This window comes from Chlamydotis macqueenii, chromosome 11, assembly GCF_036417535.1.
Source record: "Chlamydotis macqueenii isolate bChlMac1 chromosome 11, bChlMac1.mat, whole genome shotgun sequence".
Lineage (NCBI taxonomy): Eukaryota > Metazoa > Chordata > Aves > Otidiformes > Otididae > Chlamydotis > Chlamydotis macqueenii.
In genome coordinates, this window is record NC_141566.1 from 16,300,269 (window position 1) to 16,328,063 (window position 27,795).

A 27,795-nucleotide genomic window follows, 5' to 3' on the forward strand; every position below is an offset into this window, starting at 1 on the left:
AGAAGCAGCCAGGGAAGTGGTATGAGTTAGGTAGTGTGAGGGTAAACCAAGATAAACACAACTAATGTTTCCAGGAACGCAAAGCCCTAGCTCACTCAAGTGGGTGCAAAACGTTTATAAACAGCAAGCCTGGTAGATACCAGACTTTGGAGGAACACCCTTGAGCGAGGATGGGGCCAAGTGTTGCACAGATACATCACACACAGCCCACGTGTTGGCCATTCACTAGGGTGGCATCATTGAAGTTCAGGTCAGTCAGCCAAAAGTTATCTTGCAAAAACTGGGATCCTGGATTGAATGCAAAAGGAACTCTGGCTTTTAGCTGAGAAGAGCAAGGGAGAGGACCTCCTGCTGCCCAGTGGGAGAGTTTCCTGCATGGGACAAGATGTGGTTGTACGTACTTGGCTGGATACTGCTCTTCCCCCTTCACAGCTGGTGGAAAGCCGAAGGACACATGAGCAACGAGCCAGAACATCAAAGGCAAACTCCTTAGAAGCTATTTTTGAGTTGGTTTAGGACTTCAACAGCTTAACTTGGATCCACTTAAAAGTGACAAAATCCTCCTGTTACTTAATAGTTTCTTCCTAACCCATTGTTTAGAAGACTGAAGACCACAGTCCAGAAATCACCTCCATCAATCAAAAGGGACATTTTTCATTCCTGGCACCTCCTGAATTAGCTTACTGCTGTCACCTTGGTCTGCCTACAAACACACTTGGACTACACTTACTTCAGGCCAGTTGTTTCCACCAGGAGTTTACTCGCAGTTTCCTTTGAGTGTTGCAATAATGAACCAAAGGAACAGCAATTTGTATCCTTGTAAGTGCACTAATAGGTGTTTTATGTTTAACGCATGTACTTTCTCTCTTTCAAACAAGAGCTGAATTTGGAGTCACAGAGCAACAGACATTTTGATAAAGGGCTTCAGTAACAGGTAGAGCAGAAGCACCAGGCAATTCCCTAAGCGTGGTTATACTTCAATCCTCACGGAGCACGTAGGGCAATTCCATTAATTTAAAGTAATTTAAAGATAAGCATCAACATTTAAGCTACAGATGCCATTTATCAAGGTATAACCCTTGGTATTTTAAATGAATGGATTGGCCCTGAGTGCTTTTTTAAGGCAAGTGATGTCTCCAGAACAACAAGTGCCCGGGGCAGTCGGTTACTCTATACCGCAGCAAGTGTATTAGTAGTGCTGTCAGACTGAGTTTTGTTCAGTTTGGTTTGTTTTTTTCTCTAATAAAGCATGAGGGTTGCTTCCTCATTTTAGAGATGCTCACAAAATAAAAATAAGGAGAAATAGCCAGGCTCTTCTGCTGCCTGTATACACCTGTGCCTAAAAGAGGTAAGCAGCTAAACTGCAACTGGTTCTGTAAGTATAATCAAGAACATCCCATGTTCTTCATGGCCAGAGGGTCACAGATAAAACGTAATATCAAATTACTAAGTGGCCAACTACACAAAAAGGACATCCCAACCCCAGGGCATCGCTTCAGTTCAAGGCAAATTACAAATTCAGTCTGACAAAATAGAGCAATGCCAGCAAAACGAAGAGATGGAGGCGAGCCAGCTGATGTCGAGGTAAATTGGCCTTTCACGTAACACTGCCAGGAGGAGCCATCCACAGCTGCTATCTTGGGATCCCCCGTTTCTGCAGCAGCCATCAAAGTGACTATAAGCCATAACTCTCTACCGTAAGGATAAAACATTTTACGTGCTCATCTTTTAAACACGCAGTCTAGAAGAGAGTGATACCCCAGACCTGAATCACCAAAACCCCAGAGCAGCCATCGAACAGCGGGCTCTTTCCAGTAGCTGCCATTTTATTTGCTGGGGCAGAATTTTTGATGCCTATTTTCAGCCTTAGAGCAGGTTGTCTGCCGAGCCCCAGGCCTGAGTACAGGATTTAAAAGGTGAGTAAATGCACTGTGGTGATTCTCCAAAACTCTCTTCACCCCAATACATTTTGACAGCCTGCTTTTCTTGGTTGACAGAACAGAAAATGAGTATTCAGTTTTGCTCAGGATTTGTCCCTTAACTAAAGCCACAAAGCAGAGCAGAAGAGGTTTGTCTGTGTATAAAATTTGCTATTTTGTCTGTGCAGAGCAGTTTCCTGAAGCTTCACATTCCCAAAGGTCATGCTATGCATTTTCTGAATTTTACAGAGTACAGCCTATCTCTCCTGCTTGCCTTGAAACTCACTGTAACTATGATGTATAAATACCATATTAACTTGGGAAAATACATAGTTATGCAGCAGAATAAAGATGACAAAAAAAATAGATCTTAATTCTGTAGCATCAAATGTATTTTCACCAGTTGGCTGATCTTAGCAGTTAAAGAGTTAAGATGTCTTTTTAACTGTTTCAGCAGTCATTCAAACATCATCTCAGACAGGGTCAAATATTTTAGTTGTTGTTGTGCCTTGGATGGTGTGCCAGATAACATGGCTTCCAATTAAAAACAAACAAACAAACAAACCACTTATAAGCACCAGAGTCAGTTTTGAACCTCAAGTCTTGTTCAAGTTGTGATTACCATCAATACGTAAATAAAACCCGCCCTTGGCATCAAGGCTCTTACCTGCACAAGGAAGATGATGAGGAAGTAGAAGTTGGCAATTCTTCTAAACTGCTCAAAAAGGTTCTTCGGGAGGAAGTTCCAGAGGGTGTACTGCAGGGAGAGAGGGGAGGCTCACAAACAGACCAAGACATGGGGCTCACTAGAGACTTTGGCTACAAAATGGGAAGTTATCTGCACAAAATAGGAATGGAGTTTTCCCTGTTTTCCCTTTAACCCAGCAAGGAACACTGCAGCGAGCTGTTTGAGCAGCCTTGGCACGCTCCAGGCAAAGGTCCAGGGCCCTGCTTTAAAATCAAGAGCGCGATGCAGCTGGATGCTGAGATGCCACTGAGCTCCTGCTTCGGCTTCCGGCTCTGACTCTCTCCACTGGTTCATCGAACAGTTGGAAGTATCTCACAGTTACACGAGGGTTTTTGTTTCTTTGCTTTAAAGTAGGCAACTGTTTCTCTTTTGTCAGAATAACCCAAACCACACAGTTGGAGGCAGTGAAGGGGAAAAGGACATAAAAACAACAGGATCCATTTCAGCAAACAACTTCTAAATAGGCACTTGGAGAGACATGATTTAATGAAGAGGTAATGCACAGTGCAGAGAGGTTGGGTTTTTTTTTTCCCCAAATTCCAAAAACCACCTGAGAGTTGCTGTTCTGTTAAAAAAAAAGCCATGTTCCCCATACAAATTTGTTATTAGGTTGTGCTTCATTATATTTTAAGAAGGCTGTTGAATCATTTGCTTTGGAAAACACGTGGAATTTAAGAACATGGAAAATAATGGGTCTAATATTTGATCTTTCAGTCTGCCTGGAATCAGCAAAGAACAATAAGCAGTGAAGTCTCAAGACCGATGTCCACTTAATTATAAAAAGAGACTGGTCTGGAAAGGAGACTCCATGGCTCTTAGCATGCCAGATAAATGTCAATGGGAATGTTACACGAGTTAAATACGGTTAGCCTTAAAACTTTTCCCCAGTATAAACTCAGACAGCTCAGAGACATAAAAACAAATAAGATCTGTGCTGTACCAAAAAAAAAAATAATAAAAAGGAGAGAAAAATACCCCTTACAGTACAGTAAAACTGAAGCCTAACTATATGATGAGCACCATGAATCCTAAGCAATGTAGTATGTATCCAGCTGTGTTGACAATATTGGATGCCACTTGTTTGATATTTTACTCAAATTGGCTTCAAATCTTTTGAAATAGCTTCATGAATGTCATGGAAAAAAGCTAAGCAGAAGGCAGATGGGTGTCATCACAGTTTTCCACCATAAACAAAAGCTGCATTAATATCGTATGAACATTTCCCCTTTCATCCAAATGGATAAACAGAGCATGGTTATTTTCATCCTGTCTCAAGAGAGAAAAAACCCATGGAACAACAACAACAAAATATAGGGGAAATTTATTTTTCTGTTCATTTATAAAATAATTCCAACTACATTTTGCAAATCTGAGTTGTTGTTGTTACACTTAACCTGTCCTTTCTTTCCAAAGGGAATGTCAGAAAACATTAAAAAAAACCAAAACCAGAAAACCCACAAATCAAATCAAAACCCACCAAATAAAAAAAGTCCCACAAAACCAACGTGCCTGTGTGCTTTGGTCTCATCTAGCCCAAAAGAAAGGATTGATAGGAGGAAAAAAAAGACTAACAGAGAGATTGGAGCTGTGGTGTAAGTTATGTATCAGGCTGCTTCACTTGCAAAGGGATCTTTACATCCATCCTTGAGGAATTCAGCATTTCTCAATTTCAAAAATAACCATCAAACAAAATCAGGGTGAACACACGAGCAGAGTGAATACATGCGCACAATGCACCTGGACAAATGCAGTAAGCTCACCTTGGAGGAGACAATCCTGTTGTCGCAGAACTTCTGTGCCACATACGCATCTGTTTCTGAAACCGGACGGTGTCCAACCACCACGGTGCGCGTACCGACTCGCTTCTCTTCCCCAGCACACTGTTGGGGCAACCAGGAAAGGGAAAAATTATCTCCTAGCTCAAAAAGCTGAATATTTGCATTCATAGCTTCCAGTTTCTGAATGTACTGTGCTGTTCATTGGAAATAAGGCAGCTGGAACCTCAAAAATTCACTTCTCTGTCCCATCAAAAGCAGAGAACAAAGAGGTGCACTTAAGGTCATTTAGCAAAACCAAGGCAGCCCAGGGTCCCCACCGCTGCTCAGCCATCGACTCCCCAGGACCACAGCCCATCCTACGCCCCACTGGGGCAGGTCATCGCTCATGTCCACTGGGCTCCTGTGTTTGCAGCCTGTGCCCACCTGCCAGGCAGTTTTTCCTTCTTGAAGGAGAACATATATTTATCACACACTTCATGTCATTAGGAATATAATTTATCTTCTACATATCTCTTCCTAGTCCCAACCTGGGGAGTCATTCAGCCTTGGGTTCCTACAGCAGCTCCAGGCTTTACCCCAGGACCCCATGGAGGACGATGGAAACCGCACCCTCCTTCACACTTGCTCTCCTGTCAAACCCTCAAGTGCACCCAAAACGTCTCACCACCACCACACCAGCACATGCAGACTTGGGATTTTGCTTTAAAAAAAAAAAAAAAATAAAGTACACTTCTGCTATTTTACAATCTCAGATAAAAAACAGAAATAATGAAGCAGACAGTTTCACACCACAAACTCCTCAAACATCCCTAGTGGGGTGCTAGGGATGCTAGCTTGTCTTGCTGGGGTTTTATTTCAAAGCAGAATGAGATGTCACAAGTGAGTGATAATCTGGTGTCAGACAGCCCCTCTGTCCCAGAGCAGCCACGGGAAGGATGAGGGGAATTGCAGCAGAAGAAACTCAAACAGCGGAGAAGCAGAGCAGCTCCATGGGAGGAGAGCATCCTTTGCGCAAAGCCACGAGAGATACTCGCACCAGCAACGCAGGGCTCTAGCGGAGACCCCGCCATCCCCACAGCCCTTGCAGGCTTCCCAGGGGAGGTCATGGCACCTGGCAGACTAAAGAGAGATCCTCCCACTCCAAGGGAGAGCAAATCAAAATAACACTTAGTAAACAAGGTATCTGAATATACTGAAAGTAACCATGCTCTTTTACTTAAATGGAACTCTTCAATATTGAATTTCCAACTTTCTATAAATTCTTTTAAAAACACTGCAAACTCGTGACAAGGCAGAGGCAACGCAGGTCCCTGAAGCACCTGCAGCCCTGGGGAAGGCTCTCAGGCAGGTGGGGCAACACCACAGGCTCCCTTTCCATCAGCTTCCAGCTCCAGGCTGCCCAGCACACACAAGGTTCCCGGCGGATCAGAAGTCTATTTTCAAAAGAAAACAAAAAACTGTGGAACAGTTTAAAAACTGGCTTTTTGTTCTGTCCAGGTTCCATCCTGCACATCACAAAGTGTCCCTGCCACAGATGCTTGCAGTTGAGGGAGGAGACCTGGATGGCACCAGAATGCATTTTGCAAGGTTGAACTTGAAATCAAAAAGCGAATTTAAAACACCAACTAAGAGCAGATGGAGTTGGGGGGCGGGGGGGAAGAGAAAAAAGAGTTGTCTTAGGCCAGGCTAAGGGTTTCTTAGAGTTAAGATTTTGGATTTTAAAACATGAGCACGAAAGACATTTGTCACTATTCATGGTTCAAGGGCATTAGCAGGTGGTAGGGCTGCTAAAACATGAGCGGATACTGTTCATACTCCACTTAGTCTTACTAATCCTCAACCCTACAGCTTGTTTACTTTGAAACCCCACCAGGACAGGTGCCAAAAATGCCAAACCCCTATCCCACGTCAGCTGCCCGACATGGGCTCAGCCTGCTGCAGGCAGATGCTCCTGGGCATGCCTGGGGTCCAGCTCAGCATCCTGGTTGTCTCAAGGGCCCACCACAGGCAGCTTGTCAAGTTCCAATCAACCATGCTGAGATAGCAAGGTCCAGGATTAACTGTTACTTGGGAAAAGTGTAAAAAAAAAAAAAAAAAAAAAAAATTAAAACACAAAAATCAAAGCCAACCCTATTCCTGCCCTGGAGCAGCAGCATTTGAATGGATCCTGCTGCACCAGGGGCAGAGTCTGCCCAAAAGGAGCGGCAGCTCTTCCTTCCCCCTGCTCTCCACCCATATCTGCAACATCTTTAATTAAATAAAGTGTTTTTACACCATGCCTAAACCTGAGTTGGTGTGCTGTCCTCAAACTCTGAGAGGCAGAGCCATTCATCCACGTCACGGCAGTGCCGGGGAGCAGAGACAGACTGTCCCCAAGCCTGAAGTCCCCATCGTGTCCCTGGGCAGGAGCTGGAGCCGGACATGTGCCTGGCGAGCATCCCTCCAGCGCAAGGAGGAAATAAGAGCCTCCCCTGCCCACGCTGGCTGCCGGCTGAGCGGTGGGAAGGAGTGGAGGAGGGCTTGCCAAACACACACTTTGGCATAGAAACAACAAAGCTTTAGCTAAAACACTCCTGGAAAAATATACACAAGCAGTTACTCGAGACTATCCGTAGTTAGCCACGGAAAACCTGGAGCATGGAGCATGCGAGGCCTCAGGTGTGCTGTGTTAGCTGACCGAGCCCCACCAAATTATCACCACCAACTCCTAGACAGGCTTCCACCCCTCACCTCCCTTCAGTTATTTATTTGAAGCATCTCCTACAAAGATGATGGCAACCTCCTCCACGATGCACCAGAGCCCTCTGCAGTGGCGACACAGGGAGAAGTCTTTGCTCTGCGGTCTAACCAGACTCCCACCGCTCCCGGCGTTTCATTTCCCGTTCCTTCGGCCACCCCTCGGTGTCACACTATCACGCAGCCACGCGAGCAGCCGCAAGGCTCCAAGCCACATCTCAATTTTTTTTCACCTCTCAGAAAGCGAGCGCACACAACGATGACGCCCACAGCAAGAGGCATTGGCTCAGCTCAGCAATGAAAAGCTCTTATTTTGACAAGCCCACCTCAAACGGCTCGCCGGGTTGCTAATAGATTGCTAAATCTTAATAACGGCTCTCAACGGAGACTTAAGAGGAGATTTAGGGACTGACTGCCAGGCTTTTGGGAAAATTATAAAATATGCAGATTAGCAGGGAGAGGATTTAGACAACTTTTCCCACCCACCTTTCATGAAAAATTTTAATTCTGATGACAAAATAAAAAGAAAATTTTACTTGGATACAATTCAAACGCTGCCTCGTTGCCTGGTGGGGTTTTATAAAGCCCGCGCTACAGGGCGCAGGAGCCAGCGGGTGCAAGCAAAAGCCAGAGTTTCTTCTGCTGTTTAGAGCCGGGCATGCCAAAAGGATTATTTAAGAAAATAAACAATTGCGTCCTCCGCATAAGCACTTTATCACCTCTCTCTGCCTGAGGTGTGGCATTTGCAGGAGTCCTGGGAGAACCAGAGTTATCCGTAGGGATCAGCGGTGCCAGGCTGCCGTACCATGCCCTAGCAACCCAGAAGAGCTCCCAGTAGCCAGCAGACACAAAGCAGCACTCTGGGGGACACCACACATCCTGGGAATCAAGAGGAGGGAGAGAAGGACCTGTTTTTGAGAAGAGCCACTTTTTTTGCATCACTTCAAGACCAGCCCCAAAGATGCAGGTCTCTCCTGCAACATTTCAAGCTTCAGTTCAGGGCTCCCGCTCCACGTCCCCAGAGTCTAACCAAGCCCATCAGTGAGCCAACCCCTCAGCAGGGCATCCAAATGAGATTTCTCCTGAAGGAGCTCAGCTGGAAGACAAGAGCCAGAGAGTCAAACACAAATCACAGGAGATAAAGATGAGGCTAGCGAAGCTGTTTTGCCAGGAACATCTTTCTGAGTTGGCAGCTTGCTATCTGTCTTTGCTTCCCACCTCCGGCAGGACCAGGCATCCAGGCTGCAGTAATAAATCACGGCATCGGCACCACCGATGCGGACACGCGCACTCTGCTGCACACACGGCAGGGCAAAGTGCTGCTGCTGCAGTATGGCCTTCCTCATGCCATGGAGAAATTCAGACACAGAACATATTTCTGTTAAACATTTTGTTGTAACTCAACCTTCCTGTACTTTCAGCTTTGTACAAAGCCTCCTTATTGCCAGAAGCAGCAGTTCTGAAAGAAGGCATTAAGGAAAATGGCTATTTTCTTACGTTGTCCAAATTCTAAAAGCCCATCTACACACATCAACATGCCCAAGGAAGGTCAGCTGAGGCCTGGCATTTTGCTACAAACTTTGCTTTGAGGAGTTAGGAACAGGTACAATTTGAAGGAATCGGATCAGGTCTAAAAACGTCCATGGACACAACTAATAACCCAGTACCATTTACAACTTGAAGCTGTTGGAGCATTACATAGAGATGGTAGAATTATATTTGCAGCCCACATCGCTCCCCAAATTCTTCGCCTGAGTTTGGGCAAGCCTCCCTTTCTGCCTCTTTCCCTTTCCATCCGTGCCCTTCTCCCACAAAGGTGTCCTGGCCCAGCACAACAGCTCCCACCTGCCTCCTAGAGAGGCTCCTCTTTCACCCACCCTCCCAAATTTCTGGGAATCCATCACAATGCCACATAAAGGACCCGGGCTGGCACTTGATAAAAGTTAAAAAACTTAGGTAAAAATTAGCAAGCCTGGGTAAAAATTAATGGAGTTAGACTGAGTTCAACAGGAGAGGTGAACCCGTGCTCTGCAGCTGCTGTGGACGAGGAGCCACCCTAAGTGGGTTATTTCTAGGGCACCTGCAAAGCACAGTGTTTACTTCTATCCCCCACACGGAAAACAAGTGTCTGTGCTACCTGCTGGCCCCATTGCCAGAAAAAAATAGTGGCCAAGAAAACCCCATCATTTGATTTACTATAATTTCAGAAAGCACCTAAACCAGAACTAACTAATCAATAGGAACTCCTTTCATGTTTGCTGAAGATATCTTCAAGCCACAAAGTAAACACAAATAACTCAGAGACAAAAAGATCTACTAAAAACCACAGGCATTTAAAAAAAATCATCTGCTAAAACCAGAGATAATTATACACTACAAGTACAAAGCTCAAACATTTGAATGAAATCACAGCCTATATTAAATATATGCAGAAGAAAGATTAAATCACGTTACTTGGCTTAGATCTCATGAACAGTTTAAAGTCTAATCACTCCTGTATTGTTCCAGTTATCATAAAAGTACTAGAGAAGACGACCTGATTTACAAAAAAAGCCTGCAAAAATAACACCACCTCCCAAAACAGCCTGTTCCAGCTCCCTTTTCGTTCAGCCCCAGAAGAAGTAAAAACACATCCACAATTTTAAAAAGCCTCCTCAAATTTACCATAACCTCCCCAAACCGTCCGGCAGTCTCAGAATCGCTCAGCACACCAACCTCCTTGCCCAACGGATATATTTTTAACTGAAATTCTTCTTGCCAATTTTTCTGTTACTCTTTGTCCTTAGTCATTTCCATGCAAGTACAAGCAATGCTTTGAGAAAACCCTTAATAATTCAGCAGCTCAGCCTATGCTTACCCAAACGGGCCACATTTTTCAGGCTGATCTCCTGATTTAGAGAGAGAAATCCATCAGTCGAGATCAACCCTGCCGCTCTCCCCTACGCCTGTGGGAAAGGGTCGATAACACGCACAGTCCTCTGGGAAAAAAAAAAATCCAACATCGCATTTTACTAAGAGCCCACAGGTCCAAGAGAAAGAGCTGTAGGTAGCACAGCTCCGAGCTCCTTTCCCACCAGAGGGGACTTTCCTTGTTCATCCCTAAGTGAAAGAGGGAAGGTTGGTACCTTGGAAAAGCAAAAGGTTGACATTTAAACCAGTATCCCTTCTCCTATGTTGAGGCTGAAGCTCCTACTGATATTTCAAGCAGAGAATAGGTCCACCGAGGACTGACCGCCGGGGGCAAGCCAGCTCCAGCCGCTGTGAGGGGGCAAGCAGGGGGTAACCACACAAGCCCCCAGATCAAGCAGAACAACCACCAAGAGCAAAAGAGGAGCCACGGGAAAAGGACCAATACTTTTTTTTTTAACCCACGGTCAACATGAGACCTCATTCCTGGTCCCCGTTAGGGATGACAAAGCGGCAGATGATGTGCCCTAGCAGAGCATCATTGACCCAGATCGCACCACCCTTAATGCAAGTTGAGGTGTGTCCAGAGCCCATCCCCATATCCCCTCTGTCCCCAGGACAGGCTGCCTCACCATATGGGCTTGCTGGAAAGTCACCTTCACCGAGGACGACGGGCTGGAGAATGGCAGAGCCCAAGGAGGCTGAGTTTCCTGGAAAAGTGTCTTAGCCAATAAAGCCACCGATGAAACAGAGAGAGACACGGCAGGGCGGGGAGAACAGGGGAAAGGGCTACTTGAAAGATTTAAGAAGGGTGGGGAGAGGAAATAAGAGCTTTTCTCCTCAGATAATAAATTTACAGGAGGGTCCAGCCCTCTCCCAGACTCAAGGAGCACTGCACACAAGGGCGACAGTCGAAAAGAGTTTTTTTAGCGTGGGGTTTGGTTTGTTTGGTTGTGTGTTTCTCTTTTTCCATTCAGAGGCAGCCTACCCCCAAATCACGCCGTACTGCATCTTCCCAGCAAATATGCCACATCATCCCTAATCACAGCTTCAGTTCAGCAGTGCTTTGCAGGAAGTCAGGTTCACACGTAATGCAGAAAGCCAAATCCAGACTGAAGCCAGCAGATATCGATTGGGACAGCGTTGCTTCAGTGCTGCTCTTTTGTGGAAAATCTGTTGCTCCTGTTCAAACAATAACCACCGACCTTTGGAAGTTTTCAGGATCTCATCTCTTTTTCCCTGCCCTGTTGGCAGTTGAGGTTATAAAACCTCCGCTCATCTTGCAATGCAGGCAGCATATTTTTATTTTTGGCAGCCCAACTGAAAAGTTCGACCAGCATGCTGCCAGCATATCAAATTCAGGCTCATAGGAACAATTCAAACTCCAGAACAGAAAAAAAATAAAAAAAAGACTTTGAATAAGAGCCCAAATGTTTTGCAGAGGTCACAAAGCAAATACAACGAGGTCTTCCCATCTTCAAACCTCTTCCTCCCTCCTTCCCCCGGCTCAAGCTGTGCACATATGTCTGCTCATCGGCAGCTATTTCAGCAGGGCAGCGAGCTCTTCAGAGCCGAGATTTAGCCTGGCAAAAATTAAAGTGAAAGCAAACTGGAACAAAACCTCCAAGTTTGCAATTGTCAGCGCTTGCATCAGCCAGCAGAGCTATAATTTGTTGGTTTTTCCGTTGCTTTCTGGTCCTCCAAAAGCCTGAGCTCTTCAGTTATGGAAACAAAAAAAACCTAAATACTACATTATGACCAGCTTGGTCAGATGTCGCTCTGACCTCTGCCACCTACAGACGTTTTGCCCCTTTTAAAGTTTTCCCAGCATTCTGGAGCCAGCCAGCAAACAGCCCATTTCCCAGAGTAGTTTTCCTCCCTTTCCTCCGGGAAGCGAGCCCACCCAGCTGCCCACCCATCGGGGGCAGAGGCTGCAGACCCCCCTGCCAGGGTGTGCACATCACTGCAGCAACCCAAAAGCAAGGGCTGGGACCCAGGTCTGCCCAGCCCGCACTCGCCCAGGTCAAGCTCTTCCCCAGGGAGCCCCCTGCGTTTCCCACACCGCAGCTACTGGGAGGGTAGGTCCAGGCTGCGAGGGGTGACCAAGCCCCATATGGCATCACGGGGTGACCCCAGCCCCCTGCAATGGGTACCTGAGGTCCCAGACCCCCATGCTGCTCCCTCACACTGGTTCAGATTAAGTTTTTCAACATCAAAAAAGTAAAAGCTGTGATTTTCTAACCCTCCCCTTGCTGCACTGCAGAGAAACATTTCCACAGAAGTAGCAGGAAATAAAAGGGGAAAGAGAGGGAGAAATCACCTACTTCATCCCTTGCTCCATGGCAAAATTGGCTCCACACACCCCAGACCCAATCTGAAGTATTTTCTTCTCCAGATACCACAGTAACAAAAAGATTTATCCTTGGGGCTGCAGGCAGTTACACTGGGATACTGGATCAGTGCAATCAACCCAGTCAGGAGAGAAACCCTCACCATGCGGCCTAGAATTGTTTATCTTCAGGAAATCCTTTTGGCTTCTGTTCCTGCCAGGCTGGGCAACATAACTGCAGCAAAGCACACAGCGCCCAGGGCTGACCGAGCACCCGCACCGAGCCACGCCAGCTGCACAGCAGCCGGGTTTTGCACTGGGATGGAAATCCGCTTATCCACAGCGTCTGAGCTGGCCCGGGGATGCCGGGCTCGGTGCTCGAGGGGTTTCGGTGTGGTCCATCCCGGCAAAATCAGCTGCAGAAGCGAGCCCGTCCTGTGCAGGAGAACAAGGCAGCATCCTGGGAGATGACTCACAGCTGTCCCCATCCCACCCCACCAGTAGCTTTCCCTAGACAGGCACTGGGATAAGGGCCTTCCTGCTCTCACAGTTATCAAAAAAAGCTCCTTCACTCCAGGTTTCCTCTCTCTGTGCATCTGATCTTCCCACCCTGCACTTACCGGAATGGGACTTCTCAAGTGGAAAATCCCACTTCCATCCATTCAACTGTACTGGAAGAAACCGCCCTGCGGAAATTCTGTATTCCACAGCATTAATTTGGCTGATAGAAGGACGACAGCCCTCTGGGCATCACAGCTAATTTTACTGGGTTCACTCCCTGAGCAAATATTTATAAGAAGAGGTGAGCTGGAAGGAAGGTGGAGGGAAAGAATAAAAACCTTCCACAACTCAGAGTGAACAAAACTGGCACGCAAAACTCCACCCCATGAGTAAAAAAAAACAAACAAACAAAAACCAATAATAAAAAAAAAAATCAATATTGCATTTTAAGCTTGGCTTTGCAGCCCCTGTACGAGCAGAGCTGCTGCTGAGTGGCTGCCCCCAGTGCAGCCCAAACCCCCCCAGCAGCGCTCAGAAGCTCACATCATCCCTGGTTCCTACAGGCAGCAGCTGCTTGGCTTTATGCGGACACTGGGGAGGAATTACGCAGAAATCATAATAAAAGATGGCAGGGCTGCTCACAAAGTGGATTTTTTTTTCCTACATTTAATTTCCCAGCAGTGAGATTTTTGGTTTTTTTCCCCTCCTAAGCCAATTGAGACTCGGGCAATGGAGCACAGCATCGCTGCAGTCTAGCAGTACTTAATTTTTATTACCGCTGAAGAGATCTTGGATTGCAATACCAAAGAAATGCTTCAAATTGCCTAGTCTTGCCTGTTGCACATCTTACTCAGCTTTTCCAGATCCTTTACTGTACAAGAAAAAAGAATCACTCTATTTTGCAAATCAGTGCATGTGCCACAATACTGCAAACAAATTACATCTATCAAGTCAGTGTTGCCTCTGTTTTCCACTTTAGTAGTCTCATAAGATTTCACTAAGTGTATACAGCATACTTTAGATAGGCCAGACCTAAATACTGCTTGTTGGGTCTTTGAAAATACACAGCTAGAAATTACCAAGCCCTCCACTTCGCACCCTATGAAAGCAAGGCTGGAGCTAGACCAAGGGCCCTTCCATCCTGCAAAATCCTCCTGAACTCGCAGAGCAAGAAGCCCACAGCAAAGCACTGCTCATCCAAGGCCACAAAAGAGGATAACAGGAACCTTGTTCAAGTTGTGAACAAAAATAATGAGCCCGACTTGCTCCCAAAATACCGGGCTATGACACCCCTCCTGCTGCAGGAAGAAAACAAAAAGCCCTTTGCAAAGAGCCGGATCAAAAATAAGTGCATTAAGCTTTCATTAAGGAGAACAGGACAAATGTCTCTGAACTACAAACGCTATCAATTACAGCTGGATGTCAAGAGCAGGCATACTTTTAGACCAAATTGGCTTCGGTTGGAATTCTATCTCAAACAAAATGACTAAAGTTTTGGGAAAAATTACTGGAGTCAGCAAGATGCAACAGGTGCCTGAGACAGACATACTACAAATCTCATGCAGAAGGAATTGTGCAAAGAGCTAAAAAAGATTTTTACAGAGTATTGGTTCTGAGCAGCACCCCTACAAGAGCATGAAAAAAGGATGGAGGGGAGGAAAAGCACAGCCCAGGACTGTTTCCCTTCCACCAGCAAGCTCCTTGATAGTGTAATGACCAGCTCCTCTCCTCACTGCCCTACCTGCGGGCGCACAGCTCAATATCCAAATGCAGCCACGGAAGGGGCACCTTGTGCCAGCCACTGGCTGGCTGCTCCCTGGGTTTTGGCTGAGCCGGAGAAAGAGCCCTTAAGTGAAAATAAATATATGTATTTAATGCATCCATATATATTGCATACATTCATATTTAATGTCTGTATATTGTACATATGTATATTTAATGCATATATACAATTGAAATTGCTGTAGGCTCCGGGCAGAACAGGCTTTTCCTGACCCAGCAGCCGTGCTGCTGCCAGGCTGGATCCAGGCAAGGGCAAAGGCTGAGGGAGTCCTTTTAAAACAGGACAGTTTCACTGTTTCCCCAGGCTACAAGTTAGTAAAGTAAGCTTTAAAACAGCTTGCCACTTACTGCCCATCCCCTGCGGTGTACAGACAGTGCTGGCATTGCTCTCCTAACACGAAAGGGTGACGGTGATCCACATAACAGCTCCACGCACAAGGCCTGGAGTCAAGTTTATTACAAAATGCAAAATACTGACTGCCCAAATCAAACGTTAACCAATTCAGGCAAACACCAGTGAACAGCTCGCTGGTCAGATGGTGGATAATCCAAATGAATTTAGCAAAGCGCAGCGCGATGGTTACACCAAAAGCAGCCGGGGCTGCTTTGTGGACATACAGTCAGCCTGTGGAAAGGGTGCAGGAAGTCCCAGGAGAACAAACTACAGGTGAGAGATTATTATATAATAATTAAAAAAAAAAACCAAAAAACAAAAAAGGCATACAATCATCAGCAACGTGAGCAGCAGTGTTCTTATTACCCATTTCCAATGGGTAGGACACACTTTCCGACTGGCACGATGTCCCTAAAGGCAAGTTGTGTCTGAGCGCAGCACGCATCACCGACGCGTCCTTCACACAGTGCTCACTGCTAACAACAACCCAGCGGCGTGAGGGTCCTGAGTGGCAGCGGTGAATCACCAGTGGGCAGCAAACAGCCACAGCTCAGCACCTCGAGGTACCAGGGATCAGCCCTGCATCTGCACAGTCCCCGCAAGTTAGAGAAAGCTGCAAATCTCTGGGGGAATAAGAGAAAACACCAAAAAACGTTGAACCTCAATATTGCTTGGCAATTAAAATAGGCAAAAAAAAAAAAAACCAAACAGATAGCGTCTACTTGCAAGAGTTGAGGGAGCTGGGGAAGGGAGGCAGAGGCTGCAGATGAGCAGCAGGGTTCTCCCAGCTCCCATGCCGTGGTCTGCATCATCTGCAGAGCTCAAAGCCCAGGTCTGGACGCAGGTCCGCTGGCTGAGGAGAGCACAGGCAGGTGAAGTCCACAACACCCTGCGTACAGCACCGGCAAAACCTGCTTGGCAAAAACAGCCCATCCTTCCCAACAGCAGACCTCAGCAAGCACGTAAATATTTCTGAGATGAACAACAAGAAGTAGATTTCAGTCTCAACCTGTAGGTAAGGTATTTTCTAAGATCACCTTGGGATAGCCTGTCCAGGCAGAGGGCAAGAGCTGCAGCCCACTTCCCCCGGGCAAGGCTCGGCGGGGAACCCGGGGGACCCTTGGGCAGAAGGCCACTGAAGCAGCCCATGTAGGAAAACCTCCGCGCTGCCCTCCGGCACCCACTTCCTACACACAGCTAAATACAGGAAACTCCCTTGAAAAATCCCCCAAGCAAATGTCTCTGGGGAAAGGCAAATGGGTTAATAGCGCACTCAGCCACCTCGTGTCCAAGCTTCTTGGAAAATCCACACTTCCCAGACAACCCAGTCAAGCCAAGCAGCTCAGTGGCTCCCTTACCCCTGCTCACTACGATGCCAGCTCCTCTGGCAGGCAAATCTTGGCGGGAGGTGTCACAAGGGATGTCCCCCCAGTCAGACACCCTTGCATTTCCTCAGAAGGACAGTGGGTTCAAGTCCCCTAAGGGGACACAGAGCCCCACACCCCAAAGAATCGGCAGCTAAAGGCTGTTTTTTCAGTTGCACACCGCTGCAGATAAGAGATGCAAGCATGGGTAGCCCCCAGGGACCCAACCTCTGTTGCTAGAAACACGGTCACTGGTAGAAAAACAACTCATTTTGGTGTGGAGGTTTCTTCTGGCTGACACTCTCCATCAGCTTTGCTTTTGCGTTTAACTAGCACACAAAAAAAAACCCAAACCCATTCCTCTCCCACAGAGAGGACATCAACAGTTACAGCCAGAGAGCAGCAGTTTTAATCGGAAAGGAAGTGCATAAACCAAAGCCAACAGGATGAAATTAAAGGCAAAGCTGAAAAGCTTGCTATTAATAGATGGCCTGTTTGCTTTTACAACTTTTATTGTTAAAAGCAAATTGCCATGCCTTCAGCTGCAACTCACTCAGTTCAGCTCCGAACCTTCCACACACAGCCCAATCATTATTATTCTTAGCAAAATACCAACCAGAGACAAAATGGTTTCAAGTGAAGAATAAAACACAGCCTCAAGACACATGCAACTCCCCACAGAAAAGTTTCTGCACACCGCAGATTTAACTGGCAACACTATCATTAACGTTTGACTGGTGCTTTCCAGTCCCTCCGTATAGCGATTTCTAACCTCTTCAAACTTTAACTGCACTGCTTTCTGTGCAGCTGCTTGTCGGAGGCCGGGGGATTTTTTTGTTCGATTTTTATTTAATTTTAGCCAAATGGCTGAGTTAACTCTGGAAACATTATTAGGCTTCGGTCAGAGGACTGCTTTGCAACATTAAACAGAAACGGTTGCGGAATTTGAGAAACTCCTGTGTCCTCATTTTCCAGGGAATTTGAGAAACTCTTGTGTCCCCATTTTGCAGGGTATGGTCATCAATAAGCGATTGGAGCCCCGGGGCAGAGCCTTTTGCAGCTCCAGATTCCCACTTTGAGCCTCCGTTGTCCTCTGTCTGGTCAAGCATGAGCTGCCCTGCGGCTGCTATAGGGGAACCAGCCCTGAGCACATGAAATGCCATTGTCACGTTAAATACATGCTACAAAACAAATTCCAGCAACGCTCGTGAAAAATTCAAGTGGCTTCATTAAAATCCAAGCTCTTTTGAAGTGCGGGATTTCTCCACGCAGAAGTGCCACCCAGTGTCACAGAGACACCCCAGCCCCAACCTTTGCTGCTTACAGGTTTTTGTCACGTAATGAAAGCAAAACACTTCTTGCGGAAGCTGGCAGTTGGGTACAAGGTATTTGACATGCAGCTTCACTCCCAAGGTATTAACATGGTTGGATTGGGGGGAAAAAAAAGCAATTCTCAAGGCTTCCAACTCCTACCTATGCTGCTCTTTGTTATTAGAATAGGGACTGCAATCACACACTGTAATGTTTGGTTCACACTTTCAAAAAAAAAAAAACCTAGCATGAAAGAAAATCGCAGATGTGCTCTGTGTCCAAAAATAGACTTTATTACACATTTGCTGCAAAAACTAAAAATGAGAGTGTAAATCAGCATCCTCCACAAGACGTACTCCAGCATCGCCCCAAGCTAGGCAGGATCTGGGTGGGCAGCAGCCAGTGGTGGGCAGCCCCTGTGCTGCTCACTCGCCTCTGCCCATTGCCAACCGCAGGCACGGGGAATTTATTTCCCATCTAAAAAGTGAATTTTAGCTGTTTCTCATTTTCTGCCATTTGAATAGATCTCAATAGGGGTATTTTCCTGAAGAGTGCCAGGCAGGACACTGGCTCAGCATGGCTCAGCATCACCGCCTGTCCCGTTTCTTCCCAGGCTCAAATCATCTCCCCAACCCCCAGCACACGCCTCTTGAGTCAACACATGCCTTCCTCAAGGCCTTCCTCCTGCCTCTGTTTCTCCCCAGCGGGGCCAGGCAGAGCTTTGGGGACACAAGGGTGCAAACCACCGCATGCTGGTCCTGCTGATGGCTCTGCCCGCGGTGGGGCATCCTGACCCAGATCCCCGCTCCTCAGCACCACCAGCCTTCCCCCTCTGGTGTTTGGGACCAGGGGCATGTGGGGTGATATTCGACCTCCAAAAAATCTAAAGGGGCTTCGCAAAACTACAGCAGTGCCCAAATAGAGACCTGAATCCCACACCAGGCACCACTCGTGTGTGTGTGAGCCCTCACCCGCAGGGACAGGATCCGTCCCCTCGCCACTTCGGGAAGAATAAGGATTTGGAAAGGAAATTTGTGACACTCACAAGCACTTTAACGAGCGAAACCTTTCCCTGCTGTTGGCAGAACACCAGCAGCACGGTGGGCACAGCCAGGGCTGCAAAGCAAGCGGCGAAGCAGTGCCCAGGGAGCCTGCCTGGGGCAGCCCCTGCAGAGGTGACAAGTCACAGGTGACATTAAAGCTCAGCCTCGAGTGCCTGTCCCCTGCAACCCTGCCTCATGACAGTTTGCACACAATTTTTTTTCATCAGATAAAATGAGCCCCAGATGGAAAAGCCCCACGCAAAAGCAGCACCAAGCATGCAAATTCAGAGTAACAGTCAGTTACAAAGGCAGCTCCTTGGTTTTAGGGCTGCACAAAGCAAACTGGCTTTGCTTTCCTTACCCTCCCTCTGCTGTGAGGTGGGCAAGCCCAAGGTGTGCCGGGAGGGACACCAAGGGGCAGGTCCTGACCCGGGGGAGCTGACAAGTCCCAGGGAGAGGAAGGCAACAGATGGCAGGGGACCCCACGCAGCCCCATAATCAACCTGGGGGTACCCCCATCACTGCCAGCTGCGCCGCAGAGATGGATGGAGACCCCAGGAGAAGACCAGCAAGGGAACATCATTACCAGCCTATAAGAAGCCAAAGGCCCCGAGTCACAGCACGGGTCTAGACCAGGGACAAGCACTGCATGCCCATCTAAGAGGCATCTCCTTTCCTCCAACATCAAGAAAATGTTCTTCAGAGCCAGCAGCTCTTCAGAACTTGATGAACAACCAGGATTTACCAGGGCATGGGCTGCAAAGAGGATCAGACCCTGAGGTATTTAATTAAAGGGGAATAACACAACTAAGGTCCTGTTGTTAGACACTGCACAAACACACAAGACAAAAGAATTTTGCTCCCAACTACAGATTGTTTGTTATTTTCTTACTTATCTTGGATTTTAAACAGGCGTAGGAAAATACCAGAGCGAGGACTTGCACTAACCGCAGAGGAAAGAGATCCACACAGGAATGCTGTGACAGGCAAGCACCAGCTCACGAGGTCAGCCAGCACTGGGCACCCCGAGAGGAGGGAGAGCGTCCCAGGGTGCTACCACCCCTAGCCTTCCTGTGCCATGAGCAGGGTGATAGCTGTTGGGGCTTGCTTCCAGGCTGGCCTTAAATAAAAGCATCACTAACTTTTCTTTCTGCATTTCTTACAACAGCCTGAACCAGCCCCAGCCTCGCAGCACTGGCAGAGCTGTGGTGTCTAGCCGCGGCCCAGAGGTACGGCTGTCTGCGTGCTTCGGAAGAACTCAGGAAAAGTAATTAAGGAAAAAAAGCACATTGTCTTTGATGCCCAGCACAGGGACTGGTGCTTCCCAGGCATCTGCAAAGCCAGTATGGAAGCGGGCAGTGCTCGCCCCACTCCTGCGAGGAGCCCAGCACAAGCAGACGGACCCAAACCCTCCCTGGTCACCAACACAATTCCCCATTCTACTCCTGCATCCTTCCCACAACAGCCGTTCAAGTGGCATACGACTAAAAATAAGACTCCAGTGCCAGAATCTGTTTCCAAAAAAGAATTAAAGTTATATTTCAAGTTGACAGTATCTCCTGAAAGTGGATTAGCCGTGGCAATTCAATCCTGCCTCCCTGCAGCGATCCCGGCCCCACTCTTCTTTCAGCAGGGATGATTTCAGCGGTGTAAATTGAAGTTCAAAATCCAATTTGTTTCTGCAGAGAACATCAGTCTGTACCCCAGGGTAGCAAAGCAGACCCACACACAACACTCTGCCCTTCTCACTATTTTTACCAGCTCGTTTCATACCCTATCCAGGACAAAAAAAAAGTTTATAGGAGTGAGAAACAGAGCCACATAACAGTCATGTTGATAGGGCAAGGCACATTCATTGTGCCTAAGCTGTGAAATACATCTGAAAACAGGATTTTTAATATCCGTTGGTATTTATGAGCCTCTGGCAGAGACTACGCAGTGGAGAGGTGACAACATTTGTCTGAGTAGCCCTACAGGATCTTAAGTGTCAGATAATCTGCAGCCTTTAATAACTGCAGTGAATTTTCTGCAATGCCACTGCCACAAGTCAAGCATCGCTTGAAGCCGTGTGCTACCCATATGGGACTGAGGGCAAGACAGCAGCTTGGGGATACCTCTGTGGAGATCGCCGTGGGCTGTCCTCTCCTCCCACAGAGCAGGAGCAGGGACAGACCCAAACCTCCCGGGAGACCCTGGGGACAGGGCAGAGCTGCAGCAGCATGGCAGGAGCTGCTATCTGCCCAAGGGTGGGGGAAACCATGCCAGCTGCACCAGCTTGATAACACACACAGCTCATTGCAGCTCAGATGCTGCTTACAAAGCCAGTAGATAGAAAATAAAAGTCTAAAAACCATCAAAAATGCTGCAGATGCCCTGGTCCCCGAGTAGAGCTGTTCCTCTAACCAGAAAACTGCCTCTGACCTTCCAAACACATGCTGCAACAGTTTAGCTCTGAACAAACCAGTTAGAAACATCTGGGTTCAGTGCTCAGGACAGTTTATTCTCCGCTCAGGTGGCCATCACGCCCCAGCAGTGGTACATGTCCCCTCCTCAGGCTGAGGGACTGCAAGAGGTGGCACGGAGCTGGTGTGCGACCAGCGGGCAGTACAGGCGTCAAGCTTCACGCATGAGGAGGATGCTGGAGTCGGAGTCCAGCCAGGCACCCCCTGGGTACCCACTCACGGGAGGCAGACACCTGAAAAGGCTTTTAGCTGAACTCAGTGGAGATGCTTCATACCCCAAATGCCTCCAGACTCAGAAAAAGCCTCCTGCAAGGGCGGGGTAGAAAGCACGTAACACAAGGTAGAGCTAAAGTCAAAGTCATCAAAGTCAGAAACTCAGGGCGCTGTGATTAGATCTGATATGTTTGTCCCTGTGGCCGCAAAACAATAGTGTCAGGAGGCGTGTTCTCTACAGGGCAAACTCAAAGCCAGTAACACAAATACAACCTACAAATGGGAAAATTAACACCCCTCCCCCCCGCCCCAGAACCGCTGCAGAGCTACCTCCAGCCTTAGAAAGGAGATTAGAGCCCCTTGTGCTGAAAGCTTGGAAATCTGGCACAAACGGCTTGCTGGAAACCAAAAGCGAGTATGAAAATACATCTCCCAGTGCTTCTGGCCTTGCGGGCAGCCGCAGGCAGAGCCCGTTATTCTGGCAGGTACGCGGGTGCCGAGAGGTGCAAGGCGCCCCAGGAAACAGCTCCTGAGCCTGCCAGGGTGTATAGGCTGCACCACGCACACACGCCTGCTCTTTAAACTCGAGGAACTTTGTTAACCGTGCAATAAATGACACTGCTGAATAAACAGAAGCTCCCGAAATGATGTTAAAACACTGATTTTACCACACATGCTATGGAAAAGGGAAGGAAAAAAAAAAAAAAAAGAGTAATTACAGAGCTCAGGCCAAGCGATGAGGTCACGGTGAAATCTCTAAGTAGCTTATGTGGCACCGGGAGGGTTTTTTAACGTATTTGGGGGAGAGAAGCGGGTGGAAAGGCGGCGGGCAGCACCCTGACAGCTGCCCCGCACCTCGCCTGGCCTATACCCGGGCGATCTGGGGTGCGTGCTTCAGGGGCTGAAAAACCCCCTCCTCTAGGTTTTGGGGGAGAAGGAGGGAGGGGGAGAGAAAGAGAGAGGAGCGAGGGAAAAAAAAAAAAAAAAAAAAAGGTTTGGGCTCTCCCAGCAAAATGAACTTCTCGTGAAGAGCCGCAGCGCGAGCTGGGCCCTGCCCCAGCGGTTTCGGAAGGAAAGGGGCCGCGACCCCCGCCCCCCTCCCCGCGTGCGACACCCACCCCTCCCGGAAAAACAAGCCAAATAAACGGAAAATAATAATAATAATAATAAAGATGAACTTTTCCCCGGCCCCGCACTCACCAGGCGGCTGAGGCTGCGGCGGAGCATGGCGGCGCTCCCGGCCCCGCCGCCCTCACCGCCGCATCGCCCGGCCCGGCCCCGCTCCTAGGCCGCCCGCCGGCCCCGCACCATCCCCGCCGCGGGGCCCGGCCCGCCTCGGCCCGCCCGCCCGCGCTTCCCCCGCTTTTGTCCCGCCGCCGCCCGGGAGGCGGGAACCGGCTGCCCCGGAGCAGCCTGGGAGCTGTAGTGCCGGGAATGGGCCGGCCCACCGCACCCCCCCCTCCCCGCCCGGGAGGGGCCTGCGGGGACGGGGAGGAAAACCGGCCCGAGGGCCAGAGCCCGCGGCCCAGGGGCTGGCCCGAAGCTCGGTTAGAAATAAACTGCCACAGCAGGGGCTTGAGAGAAGCGTTGTCCCCCACAGCCTCCCCAAGCCATGGGGCTAGAACCGTTCTGTCCCCCCTCACTGCAGCCATGCTTGGATGGGGCACAACGTCATGTTTAATGTGGGACCTCTGCCCCCCATGGCAGGGCCCTCCCAGTAACCCTCCAATACCAGTGCCTCCGACACACTGCTCAAGTCAATGTCATAAACGCACCTTGGAGCACTTTCCCCGAGTCGCGCCTGCCCACGGGAGGTGTTTAAGGGGGATCCCTTGGTGTTTTTCCCACTGGGAAAGCTCCGGGCACCATCTTGGGTGGCTCAGCCTGCCAGGCCAGCCTGTTCCCCAGGGCGGTTTTGCAGGGTCCAATTTACCCTGGCAGGATGCACGCCCTGTCCTCTCGGGGCTGGGGTAACACGTGAGTGGGAAAAACCCGCTCGTCCGAAATAGCTTCCTCAGGGGAGCATCTCCCTGGTCCAGGGGGCACGGAGCATGAGAATATCTGTTTCCACATAAATCATCAAAACTGAGAGAGATGAGATGTAACTCAACAAAAATTTGCATTTTCTGTTACACTTTTGACATTGTTATTGCCTGGAAATAAACCTTCCTTTTCCGGAGGAGTACCCTCCATAACAGCACAGGGCAGGGAGTTTCCCCGGTGCCATCCCTCGCCGACGGCCCCGAGGACCTTGGCTCTGCTCGACCACTGTCATTTCAGCAGCTTGAGTTGCTCTTATTTTAAAGCCGGCTTCTCCCCAGAAATTGAGCAAAACTTACCTTGCTGTGCCGTGACAGGGCCCAGAGAGCAGCTGCAGCCTTCCAGAGACCTGGAAAACACACAAGAGATTTCTCACTTGACATTTTTAAAGCAAGAATAGTACCGTATTGATTTTACTGAGGCTAAAACCAGTCACATTTGCTCTGCTTAAGCACCAACTGTCTGGCAGTTTTACACAGTATGATATATCTAAGCTCACACAGAAATCCTGCCCTGGGCAAAAACAAAATAGCAGTCAGGTGTTGGACAGGCAGGAGCCTACTGGGGTTTTGTTTGTCCAGTTATCCCAGGACAGCAGTAGGTGGGTTGGCCAAGGCTCCCACATCCACACTGAGCAAGGCAGCATTCCGAAGGGAACAGCCAGCACTCATCCGAATCCCAAGCGCAACCTTTCCGCTATTCTCTGTGCAACTGTGCCGTTACTTACCTTTCCACACAAAAGCCTAACCACAACAGAGGAAACCAGAAAACAATGCTAGGCAGTTTGAAACACATTTTAAAATAATGAATGGAAATTGTTAAACGTCGTAATGTAATGCCTAACCAGCTTAGCTCTAGACTTCCCTCCCCCACAAAACAACAACAGAGAACTCAGCTTAGATCAACACCATACTGAAGCTTTTGCACTGCTTTTTTTTTGATACTTTTCTCATGTTTTTCTAGCCTGTTTGTGTTGGCTAGAAGGTTGCAGGGCTCTGTGGTTGGTGTTGAATGGGTCAGTGATGCCCGATGGACCACTAGCCTTTTAGGCCAGGCACTTACATGTCTCCAAGGGCCAAGGTAGCCAGGCTTACTTATACTCTTCTCTTCAATACATTCCTACAGTATGGTTGCTCCTCATCTCTCACCTGTGTTAAGTGGTGAGAAGGGAACTTGGTCTCACCAGAAGAGAGGATCCATGCAGCTACACTTGTTTTTGTGATTCCCATGCTGTACAAATTGCAGCCCCAATCCAGTTTGGTTTGAAATGCTGCTGTCTATTTTTAAAAACAAAGTTTGCTGGAGTTAGAACTAAAATGCCAGGCAGACTGTGGTATGGAATTAAGCATTACATGGGTAATTATCTTTAATCTATTGCCAACAGTGGCTGTGGCTAAGATATCAAGAGAGACTCTCTTCCAAGGAGCTCCTACATGAAGCAACTCCAAGCAAGTCAGCACAGCTGGGAAGCAGGTAGAGCGTTTGGTCTCCCATACCCAGCCAGAGCAGAACCATAGTCTCCTGCTGTGGACCAGACTGCTTAAATCTGTCTGTCTCCCTACTTACCCTGCACAGCCAAAGGCAGGATTTCACTAGAGGAATCAAGGCAATTGTCATCCCCTCTTTTGCTGCTGACATAGTGGCCTCAGGGCAGCGAAACCCCTATCTCAGCAGAAACCATCCCCATAGAGAGGAAGCAAAACAACCCTGACAGGACTTTTTCACATGCTGAAACATCCTGCGTGATTCAGCTGCTGATTTGGTAGCAACGCTATCAGCTCATAGGCCTTTTACAAGAGAATCTGGTTTTAATGCACTTTTTAATGCCACAAACACTTGGTTCCCATGCAGGTACTGTACATGGCACAGGTGGTACCAAAGGGACTCCATCCTGCATCCAGATGTGCCCTCCCTGTGGCAAGGGGACAACAAGGGGCTGGTCCCAGGAGGAATTTCGCACAATACAGCTCATTTGGGACCCATGACCACTTCAACTTCCATCAAAAACTAGTTATCCAGTACATCAGCTAAGCCACCCAGGGCATGAACGGCATGACCCTAGGGATTGCTGTGAACTGCTCACAACTCGGGGGAGTCCAACAAATCCTTTCACAACATAGTTTTCATGTCGTGTAACCTTTGTTTTTAATGTTTGCAGCAATGGGTGCTTTTGAACCCCACTAAGCTTGGGACACACCCTAACCCTCACTGGTTTTTTTTTTGGGTGTTTTTTTTTTTTTTCTTTTTTAAACGACTTGTTTTTGCAGTGTTCTTTGCTTCTTCTGCCATCGTGTGGCCAATTAGAGGATGAGAACTGTCGTTGGCAGAACATGCAATCGGCTTGCTATGTCTTAAAGCTGTTCTATTAATTTTTATAATATCCAGTGAAGTACTAAGTCAATGGAAATGTATTACTTCTCTTCAAGGTCCATCCCACCTCCTGATGAGTACTACAGATTTATCTTTAATGCTGTGGTGGCTTGAAGAAGATCTTGTTAATCCAACTGTTTAGATTGACAGCTGATTTATTGTAAGGGCATGACCTCCCTGTTGACCACACCATTTTCCCCCCCTTCCCCTGAAAGGGGCAGATCCTTCACTGATTTGGTGGCAAATGTTGTTTCATAAGAAATGAGAGCATTTTTGCCAGCAGATCCCAAGGCAGAATTCCCCGTCTGTTCATACCCAAGATTTTCAAAACCACCCTGCAGTGGGCTTTGCTTACCTTGCCAGCACGGGGCTGACCAATGGGCCCAGGACCAGGAGCTCGCTTTCTGAAAGCGGCCAAAACCACCAAAACTGTATCTGCTGGCAACCTACGTATGGCCTTTAGCTGCCAAGATCTCTGGGTATTTCTCATCGTCCCTCACCAGGGCAGGGTGTAGGCTTCATCCTCTCCATACACCCATCTGTCTGGAAAAAGCAGGTCTCAGCCGGGACGGGCCAGCGAGCGCTCAGCATGCGTCGAGGGTGTTACAAGGAGGGATTGTGTCATACTTGCAAAACACCCAGGAGGGAAGGAAGCCAATAACTCTGTTAGCAGAGGAGTTTGCATGAAGGCTTGCCCTCAGTACTTCCCTCCGAGCCTGCGCATCCCATCCACCCCAGATCGGCACGGCCTGACACGCACCAGCGGAGAGCATCACGCAGTGCCAGTTTTCAAAGTCCTGCCTCGGAGCCTGTGCCAAAAACACCTGCTTTGGGCTTATTGCTTCCTCTGGGAAGTCACAACCTGCAGCAAGGACCTCCCAGGGAATGCTTCTGGACTTTCCCCAGCCTTCCAGGAAAAAGGAAGAGGCAAGTTCAAAGCCCGCACTGAGCACTAACGCAGTTGACCCAGCAGCAGCATCCACGCTGCAGTGTCTGTTGAGCAAGGGGATTTGCATATACTTTTTTCCACCCCAAGTACATTTTAAATCAATTTATCACTCCAGCAGCACTTTCTTTGCTGGAGCAGGGGATAGGGTTCAGATGCTGGTAGCTTCCAGCCTGTGCAGCAATTGTACCTTGCAACCTATGAACACAAAAAAAAAAAAAAAAAACAAAACCAAACCAACAAAAGATCTCCAAAATTACCCCCAAACCTCTTCTTACAGCTTGCTATGCATGGAAGGTGGGTTGTAAAGTCTAATGCAGAGCACAGCTGGGGTAGCAGGAAAGGATTTACACCACCAGGTCAGGGATTTGGGCTAGAGTCTTGCTAAATCCAGCTGCACTGAGACATTAACACAGTTTAATAAGGTGAAAGTTCTCTCACAGACAAGGCCTGAGCTCTGATTGCTGCAGAAGACTTTAAAATGAAAACTTTTTGTTAATAAATTGGCTCTTGATCCTATATCCAGTGATATTCTGTAGCAAAAGCCCTTCTAATTAATACACTGATAGTCTTTCTCAAGAGGCACTTTCCCCTTATAGTCTGAAATAACCTATTCAAATATGCAACAACTTACAGAGTGATAATTTATGAAAGAGAAGGTCTGCCAATTTCAGTTAACAGAATTTCCCTTTTCAAAAATAAGCTTTTTATAAGAGGGGAAAAAAAAAAAACCTCAGTGAGTATATTTGGTACATGATATGACAAATTTATATACCTCAGACTCCAGCACATTCCCTTGTGCCCTGAGAAAAATACATCCATTAAATAAATTTGATTCTATCCTTCCTCCTCCTGCCAGGAATAATGTCTCCAACAAGGCTTATTTAACCTAGAAAGGGAAAGTTTTCATGTTTTCTTCATTTCCAGTCCTCGTTATCTTCTCTTTTCCTGC

At 48.0% G+C, this 27,795-nt stretch overlaps 1 protein-coding gene across 9 annotated transcripts in view; it reads right to left on the reverse strand.

The window, feature by feature from the left end:
* Nucleotides 1–22,816, reverse strand: part of ATP11C (ATPase phospholipid transporting 11C (ATP11C blood group)) — a 58,369-nt gene extending 35,553 nt beyond the window's left edge. For all 9 annotated transcript variants that reach the window (XR_015259809.1, XM_086756785.1, XM_086756784.1 and 6 more), the window contains exons 1-3: nucleotides 22,688–22,816; nucleotides 4,428–4,547; nucleotides 2,587–2,676 (exon numbers count right to left, since the gene is read on the reverse strand). Coding sequence is in view for 8 of the 9 variants with exons in the window: in XM_086756785.1 (XP_086612911.1) it covers nucleotides 2,587–2,676; nucleotides 4,428–4,547; nucleotides 22,688–22,714 (237 nt within the window). In the remaining variant the exon portion in view is untranslated. The remainder of the gene's footprint in view (nucleotides 1–2,586; nucleotides 2,677–4,427; nucleotides 4,548–22,687) is intronic.
* Between the last annotated feature and the right edge of the window lie 4,979 nt (nucleotides 22,817–27,795).